The sequence below is a fragment of the Ranitomeya imitator genome, chromosome 10 (genome assembly GCF_032444005.1).
Source record: "Ranitomeya imitator isolate aRanImi1 chromosome 10, aRanImi1.pri, whole genome shotgun sequence".
Classification (NCBI taxonomy): domain Eukaryota; kingdom Metazoa; phylum Chordata; class Amphibia; order Anura; family Dendrobatidae; genus Ranitomeya; species Ranitomeya imitator.
In genome coordinates, this window is record NC_091291.1 from 36,458,540 (window position 1) to 36,478,292 (window position 19,753).

General features: G+C 39.1%; 1 protein-coding gene across 1 annotated transcript in view; it reads left to right on the forward strand.

The window, feature by feature from the left end:
• The first annotated feature begins 307 nt into the window (after positions 1-307).
• Positions 308-19,753, forward strand: part of LOC138652191 (mucin-2-like) — a 209,517-nt gene continuing 190,071 nt past the window's right edge. The window contains exons 1-7 of the mRNA XM_069742959.1: positions 308-498; positions 8,078-8,144; positions 8,335-8,387; positions 11,577-11,720; positions 16,384-16,491; positions 16,813-16,926; positions 17,056-17,199. Of these exons, the coding sequence (XP_069599060.1) occupies positions 429-498; positions 8,078-8,144; positions 8,335-8,387; positions 11,577-11,720; positions 16,384-16,491; positions 16,813-16,926; positions 17,056-17,199 (700 nt within the window). The 5' untranslated portion in view covers positions 308-428. The remainder of the gene's footprint in view (positions 499-8,077; positions 8,145-8,334; positions 8,388-11,576; positions 11,721-16,383; positions 16,492-16,812; positions 16,927-17,055; positions 17,200-19,753) is intronic.

Consider the following 19,753-nt stretch of genomic DNA (forward strand, 5'->3'; position numbering starts at 1 on the left):
TGCTGAAATAAGAGCTTTGATGGCAAATTGCCTCCAAATTATTTCTTAATGTTAAATATAAAGGGGGCACTGTATAGTAATCATCATAATATGCGATTGAAACACAAGAGGCAAAGGGATAAACAGATAAAATTACATGAATTCTCTTTGTGACATCGATAAAAGAAAGTAAAGCCTGATTTCTGCAATGTCAAGAGCTGTCATTGTGGTGGAGAAACCTGTTGTACCTGTCAAATGTTCTCCTCCCCTACCATTCCAATAGTCCACCTTATAAAAGCTGTCACAGTGTTTCTGCCCCTGCATTCCACCTGGTTAGACTGCTGCTGGTTTGGTGACAGTAATGATAACTCAGTCCCAGTAACCTACGGTGGAAGGTGCAGAATTGGGATTTATTGACTCAGCTTGAAGTCAACCAAGGAGTTGGCACCATGGGTGTCCTCCACATTGTGACTCTATCCACACTGTGCCTGCTTAGCGCAAGAGCTCGTAATGAAGACGGTAAATATCTTATTATATATTTTTTACATGATAAAAACATTTTGGGTTGGGGACCTAAATTCTAAGAATTCATTTCAATATATTAGGCAATGAGGATCATTACATGAATGGAGACAAAATGGTTTGTTGAAATCAATGGAAATGTGTTCCGAGGTGATGCAAGGGAGAGAAGTAGGGTTTTTCGTGGGAAAATGTCGAAGCGAAAAATGTTGGTCATCTGTTCTGTTTATTGAAAATTATGGGAACGTTTGTATGTTTGGGTCTTAGATTATAACACTAATATTGATAATATTCAAGTAAAATGAACTAATTTGGTTCTGTACCGAGTGAATGAAGAAGAGGGCGTAGCGCTCCCCGGAGCAATTAATTTGCCTAATTGGTGGAGTTGGAGCCAATTAGACAGCCAATCAAGGTTAGGCACTCTCATTTTTACAGCTTAACAAAACACCTTTAAAGTGGTGTTCCTCTATTAACATTTAGAGATCTTCAGTTTAGACTATCAATCTTCTAGGAATGGGGTCTGAGCACTGCATTTATGGGGGTCCCAGAGGTTGGATCATACATTAATGACTTATCAAATTGATATGCCTTAAATATTGGGTGAAAAACAACCCTCTAAGCATGGCCATCCATAAACATATGCAATCAAAAGATCTCCTTTCATCCAAGAAACAGCGCCACTATTGTCCATTGGTCATATTTGGTATTGCAGCTCATCCCCATTCATGAAAATGCAATCAAAAAACCTTCTATATCACACGTAGCTTATGAGCAAGGGTTGTGTTATTAAGAAAAAAAAATTGTAAAACCTTTTTTTGCTAATGTTGCACCAAGAATGTAACATGTATTATACTATCCTTAGGATAGGCTATCATTTTAGAAGATTGAGAGTCCGAATTGTGACACCTATAGGGCATTTGCTCTGGTAGCCTGCCATGTTATATATTCAGACAAGATAGTCCGCTATAGGATTTTTTTTTATATCCAAATGTATAACCTGATTATTCAGACTTTTTAAGGAAAAAATGGGTTTCAAGAATTAGATTGTAGTTAGTAGTTTGGTCAGGGGGGCTTAGAAAAGGCCAATCATGAAAATTATGGTTTCAGGGAATGAAAATCTCTCGGCATCGGTGCTCTCTGTATACGTGATCTCTAGAACTAATTACATCAGTGATCATAAAACTTTAAATGGCATTCCTTCAAGACTTCTTCCCTGTGCGTGTTCGAGTCCCTTAACAACCAACTAGAGATTAGTTCACTCGAGAAACCAGAGCATGCAAGATCTACAGTGCGTTCTTGTATTGTCGCATTATTTGTGGCCCCTTATGTGTGAGATTAAATTTTCTTTCCTTCTGCATTCTTGTTCTACTTCATTCTTGTGCTGTTAAAATAAAGGTGACCGCAGACATTTTAGTCTCACGTTTGAGCATTCTTTGGAGGATCTTATCAGCGTACATCTCAGATGTCATGTTAAAGATAGATATATGATTTTGGGGGGGTCTGACCATTAGGACCTACACATTTACTCAAAGGCCAACCAGTAACCACTTTTCAGCTACATCCAAATGTGACTTTATCCTCAATCACAAATGTATCTAACCATGAACTTGGCAGATTATTAAATGGATAAGATGTCACCTTTGTCTGTACACAGTGATTCAAGTCACTGCTCATATAAGAGGGTGGGGGCCCACCGGAGGATTTCCCTGCTCTCCCGTGGGCCAGTCCAAGTTTGTGTGGGAAGCATTAGTGAGCACGTGCGACCACCGCTCCATTCAATGTTTAGTGTGAGTGGTGGTCGCACATGCTCATTCCATTCACACACAGAAATGTTTCCCCCTCCCACATTGTTAAGATTGGAGAGGATTATGTCTAGATGATATGTGTTATTTATGGTAAATCCCCTTTAAAGGGAACCTGTCACCCCGTTTTTTGAGATTGAGCTATAAATACTGTTAAATAGGGCCTGCGCTGTGTGTTCCTATAGTGTATGTAGTGTACCCCGATTCCCCACCTATGCTGAGAAATAACTTACCAAAGTCGCCGTTTTCGCCTGTCAATCAGGCTGGTCAGGTCGGGAGGGCGTGGTGACATCGCTGGTTCTTCCTCAGCTTTACGTTGGTGGCGTAGTGGCGTAGTGGTGAACAAGCAGCGCGCGATCTGCGCTGTCATCCCTTTCGTCGGTGGGGGCGGCCATCTTCCTGGGGCCGCGCGTGCGCAGATCGAGTGCTCTGCTGCACGGGGCTTCAGGAAAATGGCCGCGGGATGCCACGCGTGCGCATTAGAGATCGCGGCGGCCATTTTCCCAAAGCCGAGATGCAAACTCGGCTTTGGGAAAATGGCCGCCGCGATCTCTAATGCGCACGCGCGGCATCCCGTGGCCATTTTCCTGAAGCCCCGTGCAGCAGAGCACTCGATCTGCGCACGCGCGGCCCCAGGAAGATGGCCGCCCCCACCGACGAAAGGGATGACAGCGCAGATCGCGCGCTGCTTATTCACCACTACGCCACCAACGTAAAGCTGAGGAAGAACCAGCGATGTCACCACGCCCTCCCGACCTGACCAGCCTGATTGACAGGCGAAAACGGCGACTTTGGTAAGTTATTTCTCAGCATAGGTGGGGAATCGGGGTACACTACATACACTATAGGAACACACAGCGCAGGCCCTATTTAACAGTATTTATAGCTCAATCTCAAAAAACGGGGTGACAGGTTCCCTTTAAGTAGCACAGTCAACTACAATTGTCAACCCAGCAAAAAAATTATGGCAATGCCATAGAGGAGACTCCATGAGCAGGAGACCCCATAAATATGTTCAGCATAAGCAGAATGCCCATGTTAATAAACTTTATATATAAAATTTTATATTTATATGTACGGTACTTTTTTTTTACCGCAATTAAGACAAATCCCCTAATAAAGTCATTTGCAAAGTTTAATTCACTTTTCGTGCTGGACTTTTTATATATGGATATATGAACTTATCTATTATTTTGTGGCTGGATCTTGTAGTTATTAGCTGCATTTAGATGTTTTTTTCTCGGCTTGCTTTCAGTAAATGGAAACTTTTTTTTTGGACAAAAATCATAGACCCAATGTTTTTTTGTGAAAAAACAGCAGAGAGTGAGCTTCATTTTTAAAATGATAAAATAAAATTGCTGCAAACGATTCTCTACACGTAGCATTTTGGTGTCTTTATTAATTTAGAAAACAATCAGCATTCTACATTAACAGCAAAATGAAAGATTTTAAAAAAATCTCCTCCACACAAAAGTGTTTCTTTCCATCGCGATTTTTTAACTTGTACACTGTTTTTGAAAAATGCAAATTGTCAATTCATTCAGTGTTTTCAATGCAGTTTATCTCATTGAGATTAGAATGGCTTGACACACAAAAAAAACCATGAAAATCACTGGCGTAATTTACATTTTTCTGCCCATAGCCTGCATTTTTCATGCCCCCCTAAAAAATGCACCGAAAATACTATGAAACATACCTTTAGTTGAAAATAAAAATGATTCAAAATGTTGAAAATGGAAGAATTGGAGCGCAATGTATAACAATGACCACCGGAAAATGTTGGGGCAGATTAATCAAACAAATTTGCAGCAAAAAGCTGTTTTTTTATGACTTTGCACCATATTTATTATTTTTAGACACTTTCCACACTGTGTTCAGCTAGGGGGCATTGCCACCCTGAAAGGCACGTGGTTTTCTAAAGAGGCATAATCTAATGGGTGACTCTATGTGCCAAAATATGCACCAACATTTTAGCCCAAATTTTTGGCTCAAAGTAAGCTAACAGATGGCGTAAACTTCGACGCCATTCTTTATCCAGAATCCGCTGATGTAAGAGGCCTCTTTAAGAGTTTGGCACATCTTTCGACAGCCCATGTGCCAGAGTCAAGAATAAACATGGACTAGAGAACATTAGGGATGAGCGGGGCCATGGATGTCCAGGTTCTGGTACCTGATCTGAACTTTTTTCCAAAGTTTGGTTTGGGTACCAGAAGTATACCTGAACTTGAACCTGAATCCCATTGAAAACAACTTTTCTCCTCTTTTTCCTCCCGAACTTCCTCCAGAACTCTGAAAAATACAACGGACTTCCGGGAGAAGTCCATGTTCGGCATTTGACAATGGACACTAACTGTCCAGTACGAACTCTGAACTTTTAAGTTCCGGTTTGCTCATCTCTAAAGAATGTGCCTGCTAGAATTTACTCCACCTTTGTGCCATAAATTATAGTGATCCTGTCGGGCAGTGCTAGGTCACTCCTCTCCCTCGAAACTCTACTCTAAATACGGTAGCAATTATGTAAAAACAGCAAAAGTCGTAGACAGTATTGATAAATATGCACCATGCTTTTTTTTAGTTCATAATTAACAGGAAAAAATCTTTAAAGGGATTCTGCTAGCACAATCCACCACCTCTTCATCCTGTTAATATATTACTATGTGAAAGATAATGTCATCCATACTTATACTTAGGCAATCTCATGCTCCTTGACCAGAAAAATTGCTGTTTTAATTGTTATGCAAATGACTAGTCTTCTCCGCTAGGACTAAATCTATGTCTAATACTGGCCCCATTTGTAGCCCCACACATTAATAATATGCCCATTTGTGGCTACATACATTAACAATTCCCCCCATTTTTGGCCACATACATTAATATGATCCCCCATTTGCAGCCACAAACAATAATAATATCCCCCTTTGTGGCCCCCATACATTAATAATGTCCCCTAGTTATGATACCATATCTTGATAATTTTGACTATTTGTGACCTCATAATTCATAATGACCCACATTTGTGGCCCCCATCCATTAATAATGTTCACCATTCATGGCCCCATTAATTAATAATGTAATTCAATAGCGGTCCAACACAATTATGTTTTCACGCATTTAGGGCCCCATACATTAATAATGGCGAAATTTGTATCCCAATGCATTAATATTGGCCACATTTGTAGCCTCATACATTAGTAATATGCCAATTTATGACTACATACATTACCCATTTCCCTGATTTTTGGCCACATACATTAATATTATGCCCCATTTGTAGCCCCACACAATAATAATGTCCACCATTTGAGACCCTATAAATTAATAATGTCCACCATTTGAGACCCTATAAATTAATAATATCCACCATTTGAGCCTCTAGACATTAATAGTGTACCCATTCCTGGCTCAGTAAATTAATAATGTCCCACTTTGTGGCCCCCTATCCAGTAATAATACCCCTTATTACGCCCCCAGAATTATTACCAGAATTTCAATGGGGCCCATACTCACCAGCTACTTTTTGATGCAAAATGAGGAGACAACAAACAAAGATATAGACTATTCATTTCGCAGCTTCATCTAGCCTTCTCACCAACCTTGATTTCTTCCCAAAAGTGCCGTCAAATATTGCTACTGTGCCTAACAATTAGGATATCATCAACTTACTCTCCAAATGGAGACTAGCCCTTCTGACTGCTGAGACTCAGGTTTTATTTTTTTCTCACGGTAGCCCCGTGAAGATATCTATGCTGTGGCGCAAGAGGGAGTGTTGTAAACTAACACCTCTTATGGATTAATGAGTAACCTTATTGTTTTCCTCTTTTTTACAACACCGTGAAGTGTTTGCCATGTTGCCATAACTAGGAATGTTGTATTTTAAACAGTATTTCACATAAAACTGTAGGACAGAGTTATGACGGACTTTTCGTGCTTTGAATTAGGTTAAGGGTGGGGGACTCCCATCACAAATGTACCTTATGTCAACATCTCTATTTGTCACACCATCAAAGAATGACAAGAACAAAAGTAATACGTTCCTGTATTTGTTTGGCATTTATGCCTTTTCAGACTGCCTTATGGTTGGTATTTTTCGATAAATTACTCATGTTTACATAATTTAGAGTATGGTGGGTCCACACCCAGTCAACATCTTACGGCCACCGGAACTGGAGTAGTTCCATATACTCTGTAGCTGTGTCTATTGGGGACAGGAGATAGGATCGGCCATATGTGTCTTCAAGAAAGTGAGAAAAATCCTCGCAATTATTTATCAGTACTGTGCAAATATTTTGAGGGCCATTTTAGACCTTCAGCACTTGAAGAGAGTCATGCAATGCTATAACTCTTTTTACCGTATCCAAAAATTGGAGACCTCAATTAAAAATAGTCTCTAATCCAATCCAATGAGGTCTCCAATTTTTTGATAGGATGATTTAAGTATTTGGTAGGAGACACGAAACCTTTTGCCCAATTATTGGATATTTATTAACTCTTTTTACCAGTAGGGTTTCACTCTGCCATACAGTCTTACCCAAATTCAGCACTTAGACTAAAACAGAAAGTTTGGTGAGCATCTTCTTTCTATAAAACAAATTTGAGAATATTGATGCTATCGAGAGTTATTTTATTTACTTTACTTATATAGCGCTATCATATTCAGTAGCACTTTACAGACATTATCACCCCTGACCTCATTGGGCTCACAATCTAGAATTTCTAGCAATATGTCTTTGGGAGAAAATCGGAGAATCCGGCAGAACCCCACGCAAGCAGAGGGAGAACTTACAAACTCCATGTAGATGTCGTTCCTATTGGGATTTGCACCCAGGACCCCAGTATTGCAAAACTACAGTTCTAACCACTGAGCCACTGTGTCCATCGTTAGCCAAATCAGAGAGCCGTTATAAAGAGTGGTGCTTGCTCTGGAGGATTTGAAGCAATCAAGTATCATATGCTTAGCCTCCCATTAGGATGGTTAAGATGTATTGTGGTGATCAGTTGATTGAACTGTATGAATCACATAAAAGCCATAAAGGCTCATGTAGACGAGTCTACAAAATGGTCCAAGCGTGGACCATAGTTCATGGACTGGCCGCGGCCCTCCCAACCGGAACATGACTTGTCATATATTTCTTTGTGACTGTCACACTCGGGTCAGGAGACCTGCAGCCAGTGCGTACATAGCTTTCCGTGCTCAGACCGACATGTCTGTAGGAACCCTTAATTCAAGTAATAAAAAAGAAGCATCACTTTACATAAACATAGGTTTCTTTTTTTTCAGCAAACTACTTCGTTTTTTGGGGAGGTTTTTTTTTTTTTTAAATCTAAGACTTTTGGATCAGTTTAATTGCATCAAAAAGTAGCTGATTGTTGAGTATGGCCACATTGAAACTTATATAGGCACTTATAGAGGGTATTACTACTGGATGGGGGCCACAAAGAGGGACATTGCTCATTCAGTGAGCTACAAATGGGAGACAGTAATGCATGGGAACACAAATGGGGGATATTATCAATGTATGCGAACACAAATGGGGGCATTAATGCATGGGAACACAAATGAGGGGCATGAATGTATGGGAACACAAATGAGGGATATTATTGTGTGGGATCACAAATGGGGGATATTATTATTGTACTATAAACATTTCAGAGCTTCCTATAATTCATAGTCTAACGTCGTTAAAACATTAGATGACCTCCAATGTATGGCAATCGGAGAATTTGCTTTTTAATTTATTTTTGCAGAACTCGCTAATATTTTTTTTCTCCTTCAACAGGAACTTGCTTTTTTAACGGAAAGACTTTCCAACACGGAGAGACAGTTTCTGAACTTTGTTTAGTCTGGTAAGTGGCCAAATCTGATTTACGAAAATAGAACAGGATGAAGAGTTTTATCAAGGACTATATATGTTTTTTATTACCATACCTTTGGCATAAAGCTGATTCTTCATCTTGTAGCACTTTTCCTTAAACATGCGAAATGTATTAAGATCCATACTTCATATATAACCTATTTCCTTATTTTCGTCCATAGTGAGTGTGTCAACGGAGAACTCGCTGACTGTGAGCTTATCTCGGGCTGCACAAGTAAGGTTTTTTTTTGTTGTGTACTATTATGTTATTTGGATGTAAATGCAACCTATAACCTATTTCTGAAAATATTAAAATTTTTTAGCATTTCATATTAAAATAATAGAATTTAGACATCTATAATGACAACTGGGCTTCTACACAACCAATATAAAAAAAAGTATTTCCTGACTTTAGTCTTATAGGTAAGCTATCACCACCAATTTTTTAGATCAGGTTTTTGTGTTATATGTGTTTAAAATTGCATTTTTTTTATTTCACAATCTTAATTTGAAAAAAAAAAGAAAAAGTAATCTTGCAATTTTCACAGTGGCCACTGGGACTTTTCTGGAGTCACACTTCCTGTCTTTTCATGATGAGTTTTCAGCAGGCTTTTTATTGCAAAGGCAGGATTGCAATGACTGATAACATCTCCATACACAGCTGATATCACAGGATTCATCAATCACAAAAGGACATGTCATAGCTCCCCCCCCCTCCATTCATAATGTCCTTGTCACCTGCTCATTAGATGCTTCAATAGAAAATAGAGAGTCAGGGTCTGACCATTGTGGCTATGTACATATGTTGTTTCCTGAAACAACAGGAAGTTAGAGTCTGAAAAACCTCCAGGGGCCGGTGTGAAAATTACAAGATTTCTATTTTTGTTTTTTAAGTGTAAAATATCATATATAAATATATATTATTTATAATATAAATGCCAAAAATATTTAAAAAATATTCAATACAAAAACCTGATTTATACCGATAGTGTAAAAATTGCAAGATTTACATGTTTTATTCTTAGCACAAATCATGATATGTTAAAAGATAAATATTGGCAATTTTTTTTTTAAATATTCAACACAATATCTGATTTAACCCCTTTCCGACATTGGGCGTAACAGTAGAACGATGTCGGTATCCCCCCGCTTTGATGTGGGCTCCGGCGGTGAGCCCACATCTTTTCCGGGACATGTTAGCGGTTTTGAACATCCACCCATGGCTACTAACTAGTTAAATGCCGCTGTCAAGCAATGAAAGCGGCATTTAAATCATGCTTATGGCTATCGGGCCGGAAATATGCTCACCGGTGAATGGGAGTCATCAATTCGTTGGGATGACAAACAGAGGTCTCCTTGAGACCTCTATGGTTGTCGGTGGTGGATTGCTATGAGCGCCACCCAGTGGTTGGCGCTCATAATAAGTCTGTAATTCAGCTACATAGAGGCGAACTGATCATCGCCTCTATGTAGCAGAGCCGATCGGGCTATGGCAGCTTCTAGTCTCCTATAGAGACTATTGAAACATGCCAAAAGTTAAAGAAAAATGTTTTTAAAAATATAAAAAAATATAAAAGTTCAAATCACCCCCATTTTTTCCCCATTCAAAATAAAAATTTTTGCCTCTTCTATCAATAAAAAAAAGGATTAACCTGATCTGCTTAGCAAGAAAAAAAGTAAAAATGCCAGAATTAATTTTTTGGGTCGCCGTGACATTGCATTAAAATGCAATAATGGGTGATCAAAAGATTGTATCTGCACCAAAATGGTATCATTAAAAATGCCAGCTCGGCGGGCAAAAAATAAGCCCTCACCCAACCCCAAATCACAAAAAATGGAGACGCTACGGGTATCGGAATATGGTAAAAAAAAATTTTTTGCAAAGTTTAGAATTTTTTTTCACCACTTAGATAAAAAAGAGCCTAGACATGTTTGGTGTCTTTGAACTCGTAATGACCTGGAGAATCATAACGGCAGGTCAGTTTTAGCATTTAGTGAACATAGCAAAAAAGCCAAACAAAAAACAAATGTGGGATTGCACTTTTTTGCAATTTCCCCACACTTGGATTTTTTTCCCATTTTCTAGTACACGACATGGTAAAACCAATGGTGTCATTCAAACGTACAACCCGTCCCACAAAAAATGAGCCCTCACATGGCCATATTGACAGACAAATAAAAAAAGTTATGGCTCTGGGTAGGAGGAGAGCGAAAACCGAAGACACAAAACCAAAAAAAAGCTCCGGTCATGGTTAATCAATAAGTCATTTTCTGAAGATAGCCTAAGTTAAAAAAACCTTTCCTAGACTATGCTGTGCAATTTGCGACTGGAGGACATAGCTAGTTATATACGTATTTGAAGATTGAAAACCCAATTTATGTTGACTTCATCTTCCTTTCCCACTGTTCACAAGGAACCTAAAAAATAAAGCCAACAAACCAGTCACGTGTCCGCCACAATTTCACATGCCAGAATTTTAGCTTCGAAAACCATTTCTAGAAATTGTCTTTTGTATGGTTAGGAGCACTATGTAGACTTACGGCCTTTTTTATGGAAGACAACGGATTATAGAGATGTAGCAAGCACCCTCTTTTGTGCTACTCTCTATAAAAACAAGAACAATATATGTCACTCTGTAAAGGCGGGTGTTCGTATAGGATACCACTCCATATAAACATACAAAAGAGAATCCGGTAATCTCAGGAGTGCAAAAAAAAGCTTTATTTGAAATTCTATACAAATATGTAACGTTGCGGTCTAATACTCAGACCTTCATCAGACGGATTGCTATTTTGATAATGAGATGGGAACTTGCGCTATGTGGAAGATGGGAGGACACTATTTGGTCTGCTACCCATTTTCTACATAGCGCTAGTTCCCATCTCATTGCCTAAATTGGAATCCGTCTGATGAAGGTCTGAGTATTTGATCGCAACGTTACATATTTGGATTCGATTTCAAATACAGCAATTTTTTTATTTTTTGTACTCCTGAGAGGGCCAGATTTTGTATAAAAACCTACTCTATTTGCATGCTTTGGATGCTCTCATACACGTTAAATGTGTTACCTCCTCAAATAACAATGACGCTCTACGATATTGAGGTAGCACACCACACTTCTCGATTTGAACTTTGTTACATCTGTACATTGTAAAGTCACATCTCAGAAGTTCAGCGTTGACATTGCTGTAGGCTTGGGTTTGGCTTTGTAGGGTGCTGGGTTTGCAGTTGGACATGCATGTGTAGTACTAAGGAGTCATTGGCCACACAAAAAAACAGTATTCAAAATGTTTTCTGCTTGGGTGCAGCTTTGGAATCCAAGATTTTTGAGTTTGTGACATTACATTTTTGTTTTATATACTATGTATTTTATCTTGGTGTTTCATTGGATGACTCTCACCAATCCATATATATGTCTTCAAGATGCACAAAGCAAAGAACAGCCGGCTGACAACCTAGATGAAATTAATTATTACGATGAACCAGAAGTCTTTGAAAGCAGCGACAGTACAGACCAAAGCCGTAAAAAACGTTCCTTGGGCATACTTGGGATACAAAAAAGCTCTGGTAAGTAGTTTCTAAAGTCCTTTGCTTTCTTTCTTACTTATCTTTGCCAGTGTACTTTTGTTGACTAGATTACAAGTACCCTTTTAACTCCTTCATGACATCCGCCCAATATCAACATGGGTTTACTAAGGACCGTTCCTGTCAGACAAATCTGATCAATTTCTATGAAGAGATAAGTTTCGGACTGGACCAAAGGAACGCAGTGGATGTAGTGTATATGGACCTTTCAAAAGCTTTTGATACGGTGCCACACAAAAGGTTGATACATAAAATGAGAATAATGGGGGTAGGGGAAAATATGTGTAAGTGGGTTAAGAGCTGGCTCAGGAATAGGAAACAAAGGGTGGTTATTAATGGAGCACACTCGGACTGGGTCGCGGTTAGCAGTGGGGTACCACAGGGGTCAGTATTGGGCCCTCTTCTTTTTAACATATTTATTTATGACCTTTTAGGGGGCATACAGAGCAGAATTTCAATATTTGCAGATGACACTAAACTCTGCAGGGTAATCAATACAGGGGAGGACAATTTTATATTACAGGATGCTTTATGTAAACTAGAAGATTGGGCTGACAAATGGCAAATGAGCTTTAATGGGGATAAATGTAAGGTCATGCACTCGGGTAGAAGTAATAAGATGTATAACTATGTACTTAATTCTAAAACTCTGGGCAAAACCGTCAATGGAAAAGACCTGGGAGTATGGGTGGATGACAAACTCACATTTAGTGGCCAGTGTCAGGCAGCTGCTACAAAGGCAAATAAAATAATGGGATGCATTAAAAGAGGCATAGATGCTCATGAGGAGAACATCATTTTACCTCTATACAAGTCACTAGTTCGACCACACTTAGAATACTGTGCACAGTTCTGGTCTCCGGTGTATAAGAAAGACATAGCTGAACTGGAGCGGGTGCAGAGAAGAGCGACCAAGGTTATTAGAGGACTGGGGGGTCTGCAATACCAAGATAGGTTATTACACTTGGGGCTATTTAGTTTGGAAAAATGAAGACTAAGGGGTGATCTTATTTTAATGTATAAATATATGAGGGACAGTACAAGGACCTTTCTGATGATCTTTTTAATCATAGACCTGAGACAGGGACAAGGGGCATCCTCTACGTCTGGAGGAAAGAAGGTTTAAGCATAATAACAGACGCGGATTCTTTACTGTAAGAGCAGTGAGACTATGGAACTCTCTGCCGTATAATGTTGTAATGAGTGATTCATTACTTAAATTTAAGAGGGGATTGGATACCTTTCTGGAAAAGTATAATGTTACAGGGTATATACACTAGATTCCTTGATAGGGCGTTGATCCAGGGAACTAGTCTGATTGCCGTATGTGGAGTCGGGAAGGAATTTTTTTCCCCAAAGTGGAGCTTACTCTTTGCCACATGGGTTTTTTTTTGCCTTCCTCTGGATCAACATGTTAGGGCATGTTAGGTTAGGCTATGGGTTGAACTAGATGGACTTAAAGTTCCTTCAACCTTAATAACTATGTTACTGTTACATGTATGGAGCTGCGGGAGGTGCGTTCCCACAATCCACTGTACATGCACAGCGTGACGATCACCTGAGCTCGCTTTGAGTGCCAGAGCAATCAAAATCATGTGTCAGCACTATGAGATCTGACACCCAGCAGCAACGCTAGTGCCAATCGCAGGCGTTAAACCTCTCTAATGCCGCTGTCAATAATGACAGCAATATCGATCAGAAAAGCAGAGGGAGGGAGTTCCATCTCTGCTCGGATCAGCACAACGTGATTGCGATGGCCTTGTGCTGTCAGTCTCCGCGTTGACACCGGGCTGAACGATGGACATGGGGTCACCCAGATACAGTGGCCTGTAAGCTCTTTATCAGAACAGGACCTAACACGCCTTCTGCCTTTGTCTCGTTCACTGGTCTAATGACCTGCAATACAAATTAAAGAACAAAATAAATCTCAATCCAATAATTACATATATTTATGTAAAAAAACCCCGTCAAATAACACATACATATTTAGTATTGTTCTGTCTGGAACGACCTGACATATAAAACTGTCCTACTAGTTAACACCTTTAGTGAGCCATAAAAAAATGGCCAAAAAAACTATATTTTTTCATCATACTGCTGATCAGAAAGTGGAGTAAAAATCAAAAAGTCGAATGTAAACCGCAACAGTATTACTGAGAACATCAGCTTGTTCCGCAAAAAACAAGCTGCCATACAGCTCCCATCAGTGAAAAAATAAAAAAGTTATAGCTCTCGGAATAAAGCAATGCAATAGGTAATTTATTGGGGGGTTCTGCTGTTCTGGCACCTCAGGGACTCTGTCAATGTGAAAGCATTCTAGTGAAATGTACGCTATAATATAGCACTCCTCACCTTCTGAGTTTTGCATTGTGCCTCAAAAGTAGTTTTCAACCACTTATGAGGTATTGGCGTACTCAGGAGAAAGTACGTGACATTTTGTTGTCCATTTTGCCCTATTATATTGTATTTTGAGAATTGAAAACTTGGGGCCAAAGTAACATTTTATTGGAAAAAATGGGAATTTTCCATTGACTCAGTCCAATGTTATAAAATTCTGTGAATCATCTGCGGGTTAAAAATGCTCATTATAGCACTAGATGAATTTCTCAAAAGGTTTATTTTCCAAAATGAGTTCACCTAGTCAAGTTTCTGCTGTTTTGGCATGTCGGGGGCTGTTCAAATGTTACATGGCATCCACAATCTGTTCCAGACAAAATTGCATTCCACAAGTTAAATGGTGCTCCTTCCTTTCCGAGCCCTGCTGTGCATTTGTAAGGTGAAGAGCCAAAGCCATAGTCGTGGCTGAGATTAACTGTTTACTCAACCTCTGGCCCCCCATTACATATAAACACTGTCCCTTCTGCAGCATACCTTTTTCTTCACCCTCTGCTCCACCTGGGTCCCTTCGGGCTGGCTGTGGTTCCGCTGCTTCCATTGAACAACAAGAGATAGAGTCCTTTGTCAACTTAAAACGTAGAACTTTACTATTAGATTTTCCATTCCAGTCTGTTACAGCATTAGCATCAGGTTCCACACAGTTCACATTCTTCGCTTTCCCTACGCTTTCCTCTACGTCCTGCAGTACATTCCGGGGACATACTGCCTCTTGTGATAATGCAGCGTCCTAACTGTACGAGCTCAATACACCAGAGTGTTCCTCTATCGATTTTGCCCCGGTACGAAAGGCATCAGCCCAAGCAATGAGTTGCCAAATGGCGACGAACCTGTGTCCCTGCACTGATTAAGGACCACTTCTTGACTTCTGTTCTGTGCCGTGGAAAGCGCTACTGTCTCAGCTGTACCCTCTGTCCGTCTGCACTCTGTATGGATGGGTACTTCTCTTAAAGTTATGGGGCTGTCCTTGTATGGTCCTGGGCATTAAGCCCCACAGGACTATCTGGGCACTGCGGCTCTCCTGAGCTATTCAACTCCCAGACTCACTAACTCACTCCGAACCCGAAGACTCCATACTTATCAAAGACAGCCCTTCCTACCAAACTAAGTACAAAGTAGAGCCCCATCTAGTGTCCTGCAATAAGTTCTACACTTGCCCTACATTACACAACATTATATAGCAGCATAACACATTTACATTTAAAGGGTTTACTCATTTAAAGGGGTAGAAATGCTACATCTCCTACACACTCAAACAATAGTATTCCACCACATATGGGGTATCAGTGTACTCAGGAGAAATTGCACAACAAATTGTATTGTCCATTTTCTCCTCTTACACTTGTAAAAATGAAATATTTGGGGCAAAAGGAACTTGTATGTGGGAAAAAATGTTTTTAATTATTTTCATGGCTCAACACTATAAAATTCTTTGAAGCACATGGGGGTTCAAGGTGTTCACCACTCTTAATGAATTCATTGAGGATTGTAGTTTCCAAAATGGGGTCACTTGGGGGATCCACTGTTTAGGCACACCAAGAGCTCTGCAAAAGCGACATAGCTTCTGCTATCTATTCCAGCCAATTTTGTGCTCCAAATGACAGCTAGCATTCCTTCCCTTCCGAGCCCTGCCGTTCTCCCAAACAGTAAAAATAGACTGCTATTTGTTGAGCAATTTCTCCTGCGTACACTACTACCTCATATGCAAAGGAGAGTTACCCTTGTGAAAATGAAAAATTTGGGGCTAAAGCAACATTTTTATGTGAAAAATGTGTTGTTGTTTTTACTTTCACAGCTCAACGTTATAAAATTCTGTGAAGCACCTGTTGGTTCAAGGTGCTCACCAGACCTCTAGATGAAGTCTTTGATGGATGTAGTTTCCAGAAAGGGGTCACTTGTGGCGGGTTTCTGCTGTCTGGGTATACCAGGGGCTTCCCAAATGGGACATGGTGTCCACTTTCTATTCCAGATTAATTTGCTCTCCAAAAGTCAAATGGTGCTCCTTTCCTTCCAAGCCTTCCCGTTCCTGCAGACAACAGTTTTCCACCACAAATGGGGTATTTGCATACTCAAGGGACATTGCACAACACAATTTGTGCTTCATTTTCCCCAATTACCCTTGTGAAAATAAAATTTGGGGGCTAAAGCAGCAGTGCTGATTTAACATTTGAACCAGTGACCAACTCTTTGACCTCAAAAGAGAAATAATGGAGTGACAAACAAAATAGAAAAAATCTAATTGTTATTTTAGGTAACCAAGTTGGAGGTACCTTTTCCTTGGGAGGAGCATTGGATCTGCAAGGTGGCAATAAAGTGATTGGTGGCCAAAGTGAAGTAAAGACTTCCATCGGAACAGAAGGTAATATTCTTGGCAACATTTCAAACATAATCCCAAAAGGTAATTTCTATATGAGTTACAATATCCTCCTTAAATACTATAGTAGATTATTAAATCTATACTTTTTATAGTAGGGCATGATTGGTATATCCAGAAACTCTCGTAATCTGTAAAACACTTCTAAAGTAAAGTCCTTTGTTTTCTTCCTGTCTATAATCTTTGACAGTTTACTAGATTGCAAGTGCTTATTTAACATTTGAATCAGAGCGAACAACTCTATGACCTAAAAAGAAAAATAATGCAGTGAAAAACGAAACAAAAAAAATCCAATTGTTATCTTAGGTCAACAACTTGGTGGTGGCTTTTCTTTTGGAGGAGCATTGGGTCTTCAAGGTGGCAGTAGCGACATCGGTGGTCAATCTGATGTAAAGACTTCCGTTAGAGAAGAAAGTAAAGGTAATTTATATGAGTTATAATATCATTCTTAAATATTATACTAGATGATTAAATATATACTTTATATAATAGGTTCATTATACATATATCCATAGATTCTGTATATGAGTTTATTTTTACTTTCAATAGAAGTTAAAGTCAACGCAAGTCTACAACTAGGTGGAATTTCTGGTTTTGGCGTTCAAGGGAGTGTTGGAGTAAATAGTGGTGAAGATCAGAGGATCCAGGATGAACTTAGGAAGATATCCGAGCAGAAGCAAAAATCATCTGCTGGTAAGTTAAAACCATGGTCCTGGGAAGTGAAGGTGATCTTCATCTTTTGGCTGTTGAAGGCTACAGTTGTTGGTACTTAATATCAATATACCTAGGCAACCTTTTACAAAGAATCATAAAATGTGAAGATCTGGAGAATCATCACCTGGAATGGTCTCCTGTTCATAAAACGGATGTCTACTTTTAACAATCACTTTTCGTTTAAAGGGTGCCATGAAAATAAATGTTTGTCCTCCTACTGGAAACCTAAGTGATCATTTGTAATGTGCAGGAGAGCATAAATTCAAGAGTGTTCAAAAATGATCAATTTCTTGTAGAGTCAATAGCGGAAAAATGAAATATTGTAAGAAATTACAGTGTTCATGTGATACATGGAAAAGCCAGGTTCTCAATTTCAAGATATGTTCTTTGAAGGCACCTCTCAAAGAATATACAGAATGATTTGTTAAGCCAAACAACCACACTAAGCAATTTCCTAATCAAATTTAAAAAAATGATTTGCAAAAAAGCTACAAAGAAACCATGGAGGATGTTTTTGCTCAGTATAGAAAACATTGCACTATTATTATTGATCGTGGTACTGGCATTCAAGCTGGTGTAGGATTAAATGTTGGGGAAGAGAAGAGGATTCAGGAACAGCTTAGAAAGATATCGGAAGAGAAGCAGGAGAAGTCAAGCAAGTTAAAGATTATCTACAATGTGTTATACATTGGTTAACAATTAGGCCAAATGATGTGAAAGGACTCCTATCAGGTCCAAACAGATCTCAGTATACCAAAGAGATTCTAAAAGTTATACTCCATCTTTAGCTTTTTTCCCACTAAATCGATTTCTAGTAGAAACTGTGTTTAATATGGGACAGTTTGGAATTGGAACTTTAGTTGAAGGCAATGGGAACATAGAAAGAAACACTGCTTGATGGGCAAGAGCTTCATACTGATGGTTCAAATCCATGGGCACATGAAGTGTGCCTCGCGGCTGCCTGCCAGCTTTGTGCATTAGCACCAGGTGTAGTAATTCCGAGAAGATTTTTAGATGGTGACTTTTGTATGTAGCCCTGCACAGAAGAGCAGATCTGAATGGGATAAAGGTAGGAAACCCTGGTCCTTGGTATACTGCCTTGGTGTGATTTCACTGGAAAAGCTTTGGCAGTCAATATGCAGGTAATGGGGCTCTAGGTGTCACTACTGTGAGTGGGGCAGGAGTTGAATGTGGCTCTTGACCCTCTTTCATATCTGAATGTGTCTCTCAATGTGGCAAAGATTGGGGATCTCTGCTGTAAGACAGCAATAGAGGAAAATGGTGGTATTTGTACCCCGTCTTATAAAGCAAGTCTTAGTAGTTGCTCATAAAGTATAACATATTGGTGATAAATGTCTATGAGCAATATCTTGTCACAGTAAAATATTATACATGCTCATACATTTATTTCGCTTTGTAATCCAAGTATTTCGAAAATAATTCTAAACAAAAATTACGAAAAGGTTGGAGATTCTCAAAGTTTGAAAGTGCGTATTACCTAATAATTAGCAATTTGGACATAATAACTTCCACAATTGGATGTATTTAAGTAAAATGTTCCTGTGCTGAGATAATCTTATAAATGTGCCCCTGTTGTGCACTGTGTAATGGTTGTGTCTGACCATATAGGAACATGGTCTGATCAAACCACAGCTCCTGGGCATTGGGGGGGAGAAAAAAGTATACTGACATTATAGCATGGGATTGGAGATTATTCTTTCTTTTAGGTAAAATATTGTTTAAAAACAGGCAGGGAAATGTTTACCTCTCAGAGACATTCAGCTGTGATCTCCTGCTGCAATGTCTGTACACTTTTCGAAAAGTGGACCCCAAAATGATTCTTGTAATGGAAAATGATAAAACCAGATTGCATTTCACACTCCTGTGCTCCAGCACCTGTTGGCCACTATTGTTCCAATTTTTGCATTTTGCAAAGAAGTGCTGTCTCAAGATCTTTCAAGTTTATGAATGAAGCCATGGCTGTATTTTATCCACTGGACTATATGTCTTCGATTGTTTCTACTTTATAAACTTTTCATTGACCTGTCAACTCTTCTATATATATTTGTGATACTTGTTATATATACACACAAGTGTTTACGAGGGCTTAGCATATATTTTTTTTATAAATAACAGACTAAAGGAATTGAGAATACAATCTATTGTATATTCGGTAATAAACAGAAAAGTTAAATTACTTGCAATTCTTCAACAGATTTTGATTTGAAAGGAGGTGCGGTAAATTAAAGTTGGGTGAGGTCAATCTTGGGGGTTTAGTTGGTCATCAATTTGAGTTTAGTAATACCGGGGACACAAAAACTTTTGAAATTAATGGAAAACATTAAATTAATGGAGGATTTCAAATATCAGGACAGAAAGGGGGAAGACGTTAGTTATTTGATTGATAAATTTGGAAAATTTTAGTAAAAATTTTCTTTTCAAGGCTAAGTTTTAAGGGTTAAATATAAACAATGTTAGTGCAATTTTTCTTTGGGATTTTTTTATTTGGCTTATGGGAAAAAGAAAGCTTGGT